This window comes from Aspergillus lentulus, assembly GCF_001445615.1.
Source record: "Aspergillus lentulus DNA, contig: Alt08, strain: IFM 54703, whole genome shotgun sequence".
Taxonomy (NCBI): Eukaryota; Fungi; Ascomycota; class Eurotiomycetes; order Eurotiales; family Aspergillaceae; genus Aspergillus; species Aspergillus lentulus.
The window spans coordinates 681,189-695,196 of record NW_028322118.1 but is presented as its reverse complement, the minus strand read 5'-3'; the positions used below and the strand labels follow the sequence as shown (position 1 = coordinate 695,196).

Genomic DNA, 14,008 nt, shown 5'->3' with positions numbered 1-14,008 from the left:
TATAGACTTGCGGTAGAGTGAGCTACCGGTGAACAATCTTAAAGCATCCACAATCGGTTGGTCTGTGGCCATGATCGTCCCTGATTCACTAGCATTAGCAAGATGCGGAGAGCGGGAAGCTTTACGGTCCCCGCAGCTTCTGATAAAGTAAGTTATTCTAGTGCGGGACAGCCTTTTTTGCCCGCCAGCAAATCAAGACCACGACAAGTCGCCGCTCGGCATCCCTGCGATTCATTACTGAGTTGCTCCACGGGCGTTGCCTAGTATAACGCAATATTCACACAATGGGTCCCAAGAAGAAGCCCGACGCCCGTGGAGTCCCCAAGCCCGGGACTAAGCAAGCCAAAGCCGCCGCAGAGCGATCGGCTGAAAACGCGAAGAAAGCGCAGGCCGCCACGGAGGAACCGAAGAAACCCTCTGTGAAGGAGGTCATTGGGGGTGCATCATGGACTGGAAAGTTGCCGGTCAATATGCTCGCGGAGCATTGTCAGAAGCAGAAATGGGAGAAACCTGAATATACAATGGTGAGTGGATGAGCGCAAAGATTCTAGGGCGCATTCGTCTGTTGTGCGCAGTAGCGATGCTGACAGGATATTGCACATTCATAGATGAAAACTTCAGATGGCTATGTATCTTCAGTCATATTGAAACGCATCGATCCCAAGACTCGAGAAATGACCGTACTTCCTCCCATGAAGCCGCCACCATCACACAAGCATTTGGCGGCTCAGCCGACGGCGCTGGAAGCTCGCCATTTCGCTGCTGCGTACGCCTTGTTTCGAGTCTGCAACATGAGAAACCTACATATGATGCTCCCGCCTACCTATAAGAAGCTGTGGAAAGAGGACTTCACGGACATAAAGAACACAGATACCAAGGAAGGAAAAGGGTGGATGTACGAAGCCGACCCATTCTTAGCGAAGCAAGAACGGGAAAATGCTGCTGCAGATCTAGAAAAGAAACGAAAAGAGAGAGCAAAGGCGCAGGCGAAAGAGAAGGAGATCGCTGTCGACTTGGGTGTAGGCTCAAGCGGCGAGAACAAAGGGAAATGGATCTGGTCACAAGCTCCAAAAGTTGATCTGGGAAATAAAATCCGCCGTGAACTCGAGGAGCTTTTGCGACGGCATACGATTTGGAATCCCTACAACGTGCAGATATCGGAGGCTGAGCGCAAAGCCATCATTGAGGAGTTCCTTGGTTTGGGCTTCCGACGCAGTCACGTTGAAGAGGCTGCCGCTGCCTGTAAAGACCGGGAAGAGGTACTTGAGTGGCTCCTTATCTACGTCCCGGAAGATGACCTCCCACGGTGGTGTCTGCCCGAGAGATATACCGCCGGCGTGACCCTCGCCAGCGATGATCTTGCGAGGGAGGCCAAGATCAAACGGCTTGCGTCGTTTGGATATTCAGCTGATCTGTGCGCTCAAACTCTGGATAGCAAGCGTGGTGATGAGCTCGCAGCTGCAGAATTCTTGCAAAACACTCTAGTGCATGGTGAAAACCAGACTCTGGACTCATTGTCCGTGGGGGACGAAGACTCCTGGGCAGAGGAGCAGGATACACTCGAAGCAATCTTCGGAGAACGCTACAAACGTATATCGTCCAAAGTTTGTGAAATCAAGAGCGAGGCGCCCAATCTTCCTGAATCTCTATCTTTTCGATTTCAAAAGCCTTCTGGGGGCTATCCATCATCTGTGCCTGTGATCGCCATTCAGGGGACAGGTATCCCGGCTTATATACGGCTCAGCGCGATACGGCAAGCTGTACGATTCGCAGAGGAAAACTTCCTGGGGGAGTCGATGATTTTCAACATAATGGACTGGCTGGAAACACATCTACCGGGGATCATAGAAAACCCAGGTAAACTGCGAGACATTTCAACAGTAACGGGCTCTTCATCTGTAATTGGCTCGTTCTCAAGACTCCCGGTTCGTCAGTCGCGCAAGCAAAGCAGAAAGATTGATTGGAACCCGGATTCGCCTCTAGGCGTTTCTATTCGAGAAGCTTGGGAGGCCAGGCAGTCAACAACGGCCCAGCAAGAAATGACTCGAAAACGCGAGTCTCTGCCCGCTTGGAGAATTCAAGATGCTATCATACATGTGGTGAATACGCATCAAGTCACTATTATTTCAGGTGAAACAGGAAGCGGCAAGAGTACTCAATCGGTGCAATTTGTACTAGATGATATGATTAAACGTGGCTTAGGCGGTGTTGCGAATATCATCTGCACGCAGCCACGCCGAATTTCAGCACTAGGTCTAGCTGATCGAGTCAGCGACGAGCGATGCACCTCGGTGGGAAAAGAAGTTGGATATATCATTCGTGGAGACTCCAAAATGAAGCCTGGCGAGACGAAGATCACCTTTGTTACTACTGGTGTCCTACTTCGTCGCCTACAGTCCGGCAGTGGTCCGGACGGCAATGTCGCAGGTTCTCTGGCGGATGTCACACATGTGGTAGTAGATGAAGTTCATGAACGAAGCCTTGACACCGACTTTCTCCTGGCTCTCTTGAGGGACGTGCTCCGATACCGGCCAGATATCAAAGTCATTCTAATGAGTGCTACTCTGGATGCAGAGATCTTCATGAACTACTTTGGGGGTCGTGAGAAAGTTGGCCTAGTGAACATCCCAGGTCGAACATTCCCTGTTAGCGACTATTACCTGGATGATATCGTCCGGGACACCGGTTTTGCACCTGAACTGGCCGAACGAAGCCTTGACGAAGATGTCATGTCCCCTCCTCAAGGCGATGAACCGCTAGGCAAGCTCCTTCGCGGCCTCGGTATGGGCATCAATTACGAATTGATTGCATCCACTGTCCGATATATCGACTCTCAATTGAGAGATCAGCCAGGAGGAATACTGATATTCTTGCCCGGAACTATGGAAATCGAAAGATGCTTGAATGCTGTGCGGAAGATACCCAATGTTCATCCACTCCCATTACATGCGTCCCTGCTCCCAGCAGAACAAAAGCGCGTCTTCCTCAGCCCTCCTAAAGGAAAGAGAAAGGTCATTGCTGCTACTAACGTTGCCGAAACGTCAATCACCATTGAAGATGTGGTCGCCGTCATCGACACTGGCCGCGTTAAAGAGACTAGTTATGACCCGAAGGACAACATGGTGCGCCTCCAGGAAGTCTGGGCTTCTCAGGCAGCGTGTAAGCAACGACGAGGACGTGCCGGTCGTGTGAGGGCTGGTTCGTGCTACAAGCTGTATACACGCAAAGCCGAATCGAGTATGCCCCAGCGACCAGAACCTGAAATCCGCCGAGTCCCATTAGAGCAACTGTGCCTGTCAGTCAAAGCCATGAAAGGCATAGACGATGTCGCTACCTTCTTGGCGAACACCATCACACCGCCTGAAAGCGTCGCTGTCGAAGGTGCCATAGATTTCCTGCATCGTGTTGGCGCTCTGGATCATGACAGGTTGACAGCACTGGGACGGTATCTGTCCATGATTCCGGCCGACCTTCGCTGCGCCAAACTCATGGTCTACGGCTCCATTTTCGGCTGCATAGATGCCTGCATCACCATATCAGCTATTCTGACAGTGAAGAGCCCATTCATATCACCCCGCGACAGACGCGACGAAGCCGACGCCGCCAAAGCATCCTTCTCCAAGGGCGACGGGGATCTCCTCACCGACCTCGCCGCATACCAGCAGTGGTCAGACCGAGCCAAAGCACAAGGCTACTGGCAGACCCAGTCCTGGTGCTCCGCAAACTTCCTCTCGCACCAGACCCTCCGCGACATCTCCTCCAACAGAGCCCAATTCATCAGCTCTCTCAAGGACGCCGGCATCCTCCCAGTCGACTACTCAGACTCCGAACCCGGTTCCGCCTGGAACCGCAACAACGGGAACAGAAACCTCCTCCGCGCCATCATCGCAGGCGCTTTCCAGCCGCAGGTCGCACAGATCTCCTTCCCAGACAAGAAATTCGCCAGTTCCATGACAGGCACCGTCGAAATCGACCCGGATGCCAGAACAATCAAGTACTTCAACCAGGAAAATGGCCGCGTCTTCATCCACCCAAGCTCCCTCCTCTTCTCCGCGCAGAGCTACTCCGGCGCCGCCGCGTACCTCAGCTACTTCACCAAGATGGCGACAAGCAAAGTCTTCATCCGGGATCTGACACGTATGCATTCCCATCCCCATCCCCGCTTCAAGCCCCCCAAAATAAAAGCAATACTGACTGCCTTCCCAGCTTTCAACCCTTACTCCCTCCTCCTCTTCTGCGGATCCATCACCCTCGATACCATGGGCCGTGGTCTCATCGTCGACGGCTGGCTGCGGCTGCGCGGTTGGGCCCGCATCGGCGTTCTCGTCTCGCGACTGCGCCTCATGCTGGATGAGATCATCGCGGCGCGCATTGACAACCCTGGTTTTGGTCCTGTGTCGGATGACTTGGGCGACCGGGTGATTGAGATTGTGAAGAAATTGGTCGATTTTAATGGGTTGGATCAGTAGTTTTGCTTCTTTTCAGCGTTGGTCTTCGGGATTGGCTGGAAGGTACACAAAAGCTGTGCATATAGATTGATTCGACATCTTTCTGATAGACTTACATTTCAATCATCCCAATAGATATGCATCGATATGTTCAACTCTCTTCCCTTCGAGATTCTGTGCTATAGAAATTGGAAAACTATTCAGAAAGTCAAGTCCAATTGTATTCACTAATCACCGTGCCTCTATCCCAGACAACTAATCATGAGCAGTAAGAAAAGATTCCGGGGCCAAAAATATGACAAAGGAGAAGTGGGATTAGGAGAATTATTTCGTTTGGCGTGCTTCGACCACCGAGCATTTCATAAACCATATTGGAATCGCAGTGAGCATAGGAAGGGCATACAGTCATGAAAGAAGATTGACGGGGGAAAAGAGTTCAGGAAAAAAGGTAGGCCGATGAATAAGACAAAGGAAATGCATGGTGGCAGAGACACAGAACAGAAATGATAAACTCATACAATGGCGAGCTTGGACCATAACACCCCTTGTCTCGGTTTGATCAGTGGATGTTTTTCGTGTCGTACGTTTCATTAGATAGACCTTGAAGGAAACAACTCCACCCATCTGGTATCTTGTGATCTCTCCAATCGCAGCCGATGTTCTACGATGAGGTGAGGAATTGTTCGAAGCAAAGTTTTCGGGTTTTCGTGAGGTAATACGTGGAGGTGAGCGTCCCACCGAGGAGTCTGTTGAAAAGAGTGGGATGCCCATTTCCTGCTATCTTCTTTTCTCTTCAACAGTATTTTTCTGTGGTTCTTGCCTCGATGCATGTTAGATCTCAATATCGTCATGCACGTAATGATGCCGTTGTAGCCGCGGGAAATGACCAACTGAGGGTTGGGGCCGAGAGAGGAATGTAGCGAGAAGAATCCTCTCTGAAAGAGGGATATGGACGTTAAGTAATTCTGGGCTTCGAACAGGTAAAAGTGAAACGTGCCGTAAAATAGGAGATTGAGCACAGCTTAGACTCGTTTCCAGTGGTGTGTTGGCTCGTTATGTGAGTTGCGCTCGTTGGAGGTAGCTTCTCTGGACACTTCAGGCAGACAGAACCCCTTCTTAATTTCCGCCTCGGCAAACAGAGAAGCACGCTTGAAACGTTTGTCGGTGTACTTCTCGAAAATGGCTGAGTGATGCTTGCGTGGAATCTCGCAGCATTCGAGGATCAGTGAGACCAGAGGGTAGAGTTGAGAGTAGGTGTAGCCTGCATAGTGGACATGGGACGGGGTCTAAGGGAGGGAGTGTTAGTCGTAGAGAAATGATACTGTCGCGGAAGTGCGAGTGAACGTACCCAAGTTCCTTTTCTCAGCATCAGCCTGGCAAGACAATGAGCACCAGCGGCCAGAAAGCTTGGAGGACTTCCGACAAAGCGCTCATCCATGATAGTCACCTCCAAGAAGTACTTAGCCAAGGTGCGAGTCTCCAAGTCATAATCATCAGCCTTGCTAATCTTTCGCAGGAAACTCATCGGTCCAGGCCAACCCAATTCGAACTGCAACATGCTCAGCATGAAACGTTCGGCTTTCAGGATTTCATCCACGGTATAGCCTCCGTCAACCATGTACACAATCTCTTGGACCGATGGGCAATTGATCTCTTCATACTTCGCAGCAATGAAGATTGCGGTCGCACCCACAAGCTGCAACTTGCCCAGGGAGACGATCTTGCTCGAGAGAAAGCGATCGATATAGTTCACGCACAAGAAAAGTGTCTCTGGGAGCAACGAGAACCGGTGGTGGACCTGTACAAGCCAGTCCATGAGAACAGAGCGCATGGACCATTGAATTTCTGCTTGATTATCCATGTAATGAGCGTTTGGCAGCATTCTGATCTAGAAGCGGGTCAGTCAGGACGCAAGATCTGTCAAATTGATCTGGAACAACAAACCTCTTGCTCCCGCATGTATTCGAAAATTTCATCACTGTATTCAGCGACCATGCTAGTGTCCCAGTATTCATCTTCGATGTCTTCCGCAGTTCTGGTGGCTTCGACGACCTGCTTGGCTAAAGCCAGCTCGCGACGCACTTGAGAGTTGTATTTAGGGAACAGAATGGTGGTCGCTCCGCCGGTCGTGTTATCGCCACGAGAACGGTAGGAGCGTGCAGTGACATACCCGTCATCCTCTTCGTTCTCGTCATCTTCCTCATCCCAGTACTCCTCCGGCTCCGACTGGGCTAGATGAGCACTTGAGGCAGACTCGCGGTGGGCCTTTGGGAGGTCGTCAACTTCGTTGGTGTTTGCGCAGCGTTCATGCAACTGCTCGATGACCTGCACCTTGCAATTGTCGTCATCAGCCTTGTGTAAGTCTCTATTGGCCCCGTCAATGTCGTCAGAGTTCACAATGGAGTATTCCTCTGTGTCGTCTGATTGTATCTTCGAATCCTGGTCCAACCGAGCATCGTCTTTTGTGATGCGCTGCTCTGTGGCCGGATATGAGGTAGCGGTACCCTTGTTCTCGTCTGTCACTTCAGTGACGTTTTCCTTGGATGCAGATTTCTGAGTTTCGGCCAATGGTTCTAGGGTGTCTTTGAAGACTGTGTTGCGCTTGTTCAGCGGCTTCCGGGTATTGGGAGCATGCTGGGTAATACCCGTCTGCTTGGCAGAGGGCTCAAGAGGCTTTGGATTGGAGACATTGCTCACCAAACCCTTCAGACTAGTCATCGACATGGGACGCTGAGCAGGTTGCGAGAGAATGGTCGTTCTTCTGGCTGGGACACCTGCGGGCGCCTTCTCCACGACTTTGAGTTGTTTCTTCCCCGCAAGGGAGGCATCATCTCGACTTCCTTTGACGAGATTGGCAGTGTTGCTGACGTCGCCGAATGCAGCCCTTCTAAGACCGTTTCTGGTCGTGCCATTCTGAAAGGCCGCAGATAAGGCGGGAGTGGACTTGTTTCGGTGATGGATCGTTTTGTTGCCAGGCAGGGCGACGGGAGCATTCTCGTCCGTACGGACGCGAATTCGTTGGGGCTGTAGGCAATCAGAACCTGTCAGCATGCACGAAGTATTTCTCATGAGGGATTATAAGTCGTTGTCGCGTGTCGAGTCTCGCCATTAGGTCTGCAAAACAGCAACCCTTCGTAGTGGCGGACAAGAAGCAATCTATGTACAACCAAAGAGATTTTGACGTACCTTTGCATCCATCTCTGACCGCTACAACTCTATCCAGGAAAGGATATACGATCCTTCACCAGAATATGTAGAGTCGTGGTTGTTTGGGGCGTTGAAGTCGCTTGTTTACCTTTTTCCCTTGTCGCTGCGCAGTAGTCGAAGTACTAAATTATAGCGGAAGTACTAAAGCGCCTTCGTCCCAAACAAACAACAAACCGCGCCTTAAGATTTGAGGACGAACTTGACCATAAGGGATAAATGAAAGAAAGTTTGAAACTGAGCTGAGACTATGGGATCAAGAAGAAAAATCAAAACAAAGACCTCAAAGAATTGCGAGGGAGGGGGAAGTCAGCCTTTACTGTAGCACCTTCTCCAGGATACCTTACTGCTGCAGTAACCGTACCTTACCTAAAGCCTGCCTTACTTACATTTGTTGGTGGACAATAAACAACAACCTTACAGGGAGGGGCTAAACTAGTCTAGGTTTAGCTCGGTAACCTCGTTGCTGCGGCATGCTTATGTCAGATGGCTTTATTGTGGATTCTCCTATTCCGATCTGTTTGCATAGTTTGCTACCTCTCGGCTCTTTTCTACGCTTCAATGACATCATGCGACACGTCTCCCGTCAACCCTCCTTCTGACAAAGATTGCCACAAATCCGACAGCTACAAGAAAAACACAGGACCTGATTAGTTTCTATATCCTTGGAAATAAAGCGACATGTTCTCTTACATGTCCTGTCGACTACATTTCATTGTTGGCGCAGAATGAGTAGCAGATTACCGCAAGCCTACTAACGCGCCAGCAGACACGAAATCTTCGGCTACTGAACGCGAAGTCACATGATCTCACATCTCCAATGTCCGCACTGGGATTCGGCACTCGTCACCCAGGTTGTTGGACAAAGAAACTGCCCATTGGGGCTGAAATAGAATTGGAAGCTCAGATTCGACAGCTGCATCAGATCCATGGCCATATTCATGACCGATCATTACCAGCAAAGTTTTAATGCAAGCTGCGCCATGAAGCGCAGATGAGTCGATTATCTGTACCTGAGCTTGACATGAACCTGAGCTTAGTTCATATAGAGATCATTGAGATGACCTTCGATGTTTTCTTTCGAGTTGTAAAGATCATTCTTGGACTCTCACGGCCGTTCTCTTGTTCAGTTGTCCTCGCCGTTTGCACCGGTTCCAAAAGCCACCGACTCCTCCTCAAATGTGGGACGCGGATCCGGCGGTACCTATCATGAACAAGCGGGATTGGCAGCTTTTTCTACCTAGGTACCTGTCAAGCGCACTCTAAAGCAGAGAATGCGAATCTCTCAATCAGCTGACTTAGAACGCACCCAGAAGTGAAAAATTAGAATCGCGAGCGCAAAGCGATTCTCTTTATGAAGTTACATGCAGCCATGCAAACTCGTTGTGGCGGGATGCGAGTCGAGTTGCAAACGAGAGCCGGATGGCGAACAAGGTGGAAACAATAATTAGTAGTATTGCGCAAACTTTCGGTGTGCCCTTGGACTCGCGACTTGACAATAGATAATCAATAATCACCCGCACCATTGAAAACCCCGCTTTGGCTGTCGAGAGGCCAATTCTAGAAGAGATGTCTGCCTCTTTGCTGTCATTTCGATTTCCGGAAGCTTTCGCAAGGGACTCCCAGGTAGACATCTGATAGATCCGCTACATATGATCTGGTTGCTCAACAATCCGGTTCTTGCAAGCATACTGCTGCCACCAGCATCATTCTATGCCAAAAAAAAAAAAAAAAAAAAATACCTAACTCATTTTGTCGCACCCGCTCATGAAAACCGCAAAAAGGAAGTATCCCGTCATGATTCAGTAGTCATCCTACCCAAATCGAGTGAGTCGTGGCCAATCCTACGAGGACTCTGGGAAGACAATGATTTCCGTAGGCGCAACAAATCGCAAAGCTCAACAACACAATAAATGATCATAGAGGGACAACTCATTCCAAGCTTGCTTGTGCTTGACGGATTTGATAGAGTTTGCGCGTTGTTGCAATGATCCTCCCATCCTTACGTAGCCCACTCTGGCAATGACTCTGTTCCGAGGAGGGGTAGAGAGAAGTCTGGACAAGCGCAGATCATGAAACGAGGCAACAATTGGGCCTTGTCGCTTGCTTGGCTGTGGTGGCTACCCTTGTCGCAGTCATCATCACTTAATTAGACAAGACAGTGACTGAAAGAAAGAGCTGGGCTCTTACCCTTGACTTCTCAGTCCTTTCTCTCGCCTCTTCTGCTACGAATAATATATGCAGATCGATCCATGCGCTATCCCCATCGGAGCATCGATAGAGTCGTCCGATGCTCATAAGGGAACATCAAGCGCTTCAGCGCTTGAGACTGAAATAGTCAATCGCCCTAAAGTTTCAAGCCGAAGATATTCTCTAGGTATCCTATGGTTGAATAAATGTCATGATGTAGATAGCATGATAGACCCCTCCGTGTGAATCCGTCGGGTGATAACTTATCCTGAGCTGTCCTATTTCGCTCATAAGCACCGACCGGTGCTTTTCTATTTACCAGTCAGATCGCCATGCCGGGAAGATACTCCCCTTCTCCTCAATCAATAGTAGTTGGACAGGATGGGGGGGAGCTTCTGGGTGTCATTCGACGTGGCCGCGGTGAGGATGTGCCAGCCAACGAATCGACAGCCACTCAGATGGATCCCATCCGTCTTGTTCCTTTCTGCTCACCCCATAAATCCAACCAGTCATGCAAAGGACTGAAATGACAATGAAAGACTCAACTATCGAGAAGAACTGTGGGTTATACCGAGTCGGTAGGAGAGAGTGCGACTGAAAGTCAGATACCTTGGTCGCTTCCTTTGCGCCAGTATCCGATTTCGAGGCGAATCCATCAGTCCGACTCTATCGTCATGGTCAATGCTGGTAACAACATCGAATTTTGCGCATTTGCGCCTCTACATATTATCTTTGGAAGGTAGCGACTCGTAAATAGCCATATCTATAGCTTTATATCTTTCGCAGTAACTTTCTGATAATAGACGGTCTTGCGCATCCAGTTTGCGACGAACAACCCACAGCGCAATGCGACTCAAATATAAGAGCATATGAAATAACAGAATAGGTTCAATCAATGACAGACATAGTTTTCGCATGTAAAAACATGAAATAGATTCATCCTTTATGGCATTCTTGTATTAAATTCGTGGATTACCGGCGAACGCAGGTCACCGACCCCAATGCCCATTTTCGCTTTAGGTGAAACCATCGTACACTCGCACCCACTTCTTCTCTCTCTCTTCTTCAACCGCTGATCTCGAAACCCAACCAGTTCACTCAACTTCGTTCGACACTTGCTTTCGATCCATCTATAGGTTTACAGGTGTGTCAAGATCTTCATCGTCTACTTTGAGTGTTATTTACAATCATTCCGTTCCCCCCATTATCCGACTCTTCCTCTCCTGATTCATCAACCTGTCGGATGCCACCGCTGACATACAACCCAAGCGCTTCTTTGTAGACGACTCATCCACCATCTATCTACTGCGACATTTGACTACAGCCATCGCCTTCATCGTTCGTTGCCTCTAGAACCGCTAGATGTGTGCGATCCTCGATGAATAAGTTTGACTCGTGATAGGTGTGTCATTGATGCTGTCCATCCTCTTCCGAGGGACCCTGGGATTCTTCCCTCTCCTCCAAGTCTGCACTCATCAAGATTCCAACTAGAACTGGGTATCGCTAAAATTTCAAGCGAATGCTTTCTTCGGTCGTCCATAATTTTTCTGAATGGCTTCTTTTGAGTGAATTGTGCTGACCCATATGGTATGTTTCCTTCAGGTTCTCAACCGGTTTTTCCCTTTTCCAGTCGCTCTCGGCTCTTGCGACTTGGGCCCCCCTCACCTCCATCCAACCACGATACCCTTCGCCATCAATCATAGCGGTACAACGATCGCGGGTGATCTATCTTCTAAATAAACCCATCTGGTTCCCTCGTTGTGGTAGGTTTGGACGGAATTTGCCCATATTCTCATCTCCCTCCTGCCTTTCTCTGCCCCCACTACCCTCACCATCTGGACGGGCCTTCCCACATCAGGTCGAACAGCCGATTGATACAAATCTCTCAATGTAGCAATAGGGTAGTACCTGTTCTCCCTACATCATGCAGGCTGCCTATCACGAACAGTCCTCGCCTCATGGGGAGCCCTCCGCCTATACCGAACATATGGCCCAGGACCTGACCCACAAGGCCCCCATCCCCAAGAACGTTGCCTTTGAGCTTTTGCTTGACGAAAATTCCAAAGTACGGGCTCGGATACCCATGAGGGTACAGATATATCCTCATGATACGACGGATTCAATCGTGACTACAGTAAAGAACTTCTATGGCATCTATGACGGTGCCGCCAGCGGTGTCAGCTTCGAGGATGAAAATGGCATCACCCTCATCGCAAGGTATGAAAATCTACGGAATAACATGACCGTCTATGTGCGGGTGATCCCCGTTCAAGCATACTCGGAAGGCTACGGGGATCGCTATTTTGGCATCCCAGTAGAGGGTCGCAAACGTCCCAGTCTTGGCGAGCCTTTCCAACTGGGGCCGGCTATGCAGCCGGCGCAAGTCTTGGAGCATAACCAACCGCCATCCAGGCCTACCTCCAGGCTTGCCCGCAAGCGCAGCATGTCACCTTCCGGTAGAAGCCGTCGGAGCGCCTCTCAGAACAAGCAGCTCTCCAGAGCTGGGAACAAGAGCAGGGGTTCCAGCACTCATGGCAGCTTTCATGATGACGGAGCCTCCGGCTACAGTGACAGCGAAGGCGGCTATGGCTCCGTTTCTGGTACGAAGAAAGCCCGCAGCGAGCAGTTTGGTAGCTCAGATATTAGCATGGAAAATATACTCCATGACGGTCGCCGGAAGCGACCCAAATTCGAAAGCTCGGTAAGACTGCTGAAAATGCCTGCTCCTTGACTTCCCTTGCCAATGCGAACCACACTTGCTGACTCGCTTTTTCTTCTCAGGAATTGCCCTTGTTTGTTCCTCCTCAGGTCCCTCTGACCACATCCACCTCATCGATCTCTCCTCAACGTCGATCAGTCGGCCAAGAAGGGGCAATCTCGCCATTCGCTCGGCCCAACCAACGTCCTTACAATCAACAACAGCCACTGCCGTCTCCACAAAGCTATGGCCACACTGAGCAGACATATACAATGAGTTCCGCTCAAACCTCCATGTACGCTACTCCGGCGATGCCTGACCATGGTCATCGTCTGCGCGATCGCGCTACCGCACAGTCGTCTGGACAGTACAGCAACGCCGCCGGCCGGTATAATGGTCCAGGTGTCCTTCCAACTCCTGATCCCACCATTGCTAGCTGCATATCTGATGAGGATGTTGCAATGCAGCTGATCCGGCTGGGAGACGCTTCGAATTTCTCTCATGGTCGAACATCGGCGTCTACATTGGACGATGCCTTCAGCGGTGCTGCTGACGCTGCTTCCTCCACCGGCGCCACAAGCGATGGTGAAGACTACAGTGAGGATGACGATGATTTGCCGGCGCGGTCTAGACAGAAGCTTGATTCGAGCCCAATGCTTCCCCCTGGCACCACTAAACGCACTCACAAGCGCCTTGACGATATCCTGCCCAGTTTCGACAGCTCCGACGGCAGCTACGACGGTATGGACGAGGACTACCAACATGAAGAGCTTAATGACAGTCTAGTCAAGAGCGAGCTCGACGAAGATTCGCTCTACAGGGAGTCTACCCCTAAGCCGAAGAAGGCTAAGACTCGGCCGACCAATACGGCTTCCACCAAGCCGCGCGTGTCCAAGACAGCGCCCCCTCGCCAGGGCAAGAGTGGAAAAACTTCTTCGACCGCGGTGGCTCGGAAGGTCAAGTCGACAACCACTGTGGTGAGTCACAAGGCTGCGCCACCGTCGCAGATCGTTAGCCCTACTCCTGTGCGCAAGACCTCTACATCCTCCGTCAACGGTCAAACTCAGCTTGCTGCGGACGAAGAGGACCTTTCAACCAAGCCACGCTGTCAGCGATGCCGCAAGAGCAAGAAGGGCTGTGATCGCCAGCGTCCTTGTGGTCGGTGCAAGGACGCCGGTATTGGTATCGAAGGCTGCATTAGTGAAGACGAGGGAAACGGCCGCAAAGGTCGTTATGGTCGCCATATGGGCGTACCAGTTAAGAAAGCCCTTGACGCGACTACCCCCACAGGCAACGAGCCCCAATTGATTAGAACTACGGCTATGCCTTGCTCGTCCGCTATAGCAGACAAGAACAAAAAGCGCAAGCGTTAGCGCATGTTCTCTCGCTTGCAATTTCCGTCATCTTCATGGCATCTCATTCTTTTCGGACCATCTGCATCTGTCTTAAACAGCAACAAAGCGCTTGG

The 14,008-nt window shown here is 50.5% G+C and overlaps 3 protein-coding genes across 3 annotated transcripts; 2 read left to right on the top strand and 1 right to left on the bottom strand.

Moving 5' to 3' along the window:
• Window positions 1–284: 284 nt before the first annotated feature.
• Window positions 285–4,469, top strand: ALT_3489 (RNA helicase; the record flags this gene model as incomplete). The annotated part of the gene is made up of 3 exons (XM_033562537.1): window positions 285–524; window positions 609–4,137; window positions 4,207–4,469. 3 exons carry the CDS (start codon window positions 285–287, stop codon window positions 4,467–4,469), a joined length of 4,032 nt encoding a protein of 1,343 aa, XP_033418428.1.
• Window positions 4,470–5,470: 1,001 nt separating this feature from the next.
• Window positions 5,471–7,646, bottom strand: ALT_3488 (cyclin family protein; the record flags this gene model as incomplete). The annotated part of the gene is made up of 4 exons (XM_033562536.1): window positions 5,471–5,734; window positions 5,797–6,336; window positions 6,393–7,472; window positions 7,635–7,646. The coding sequence occupies 4 exons, from the start codon at window positions 7,644–7,646 to the stop codon at window positions 5,471–5,473; spliced, it is 1,896 nt and encodes a 631-aa protein (XP_033418427.1).
• A 4,120-nt stretch (window positions 7,647–11,766) lies between these two features.
• On the top strand, window positions 11,767–13,913 carry ALT_3487 (putative C6 finger domain protein; the record flags this gene model as incomplete). Its single annotated transcript, XM_033562535.1, has 2 exons — window positions 11,767–12,543; window positions 12,624–13,913. 2 exons carry the CDS (start codon window positions 11,767–11,769, stop codon window positions 13,911–13,913), a joined length of 2,067 nt encoding a protein of 688 aa, XP_033418426.1.
• Window positions 13,914–14,008: the final 95 nt, after the last annotated feature.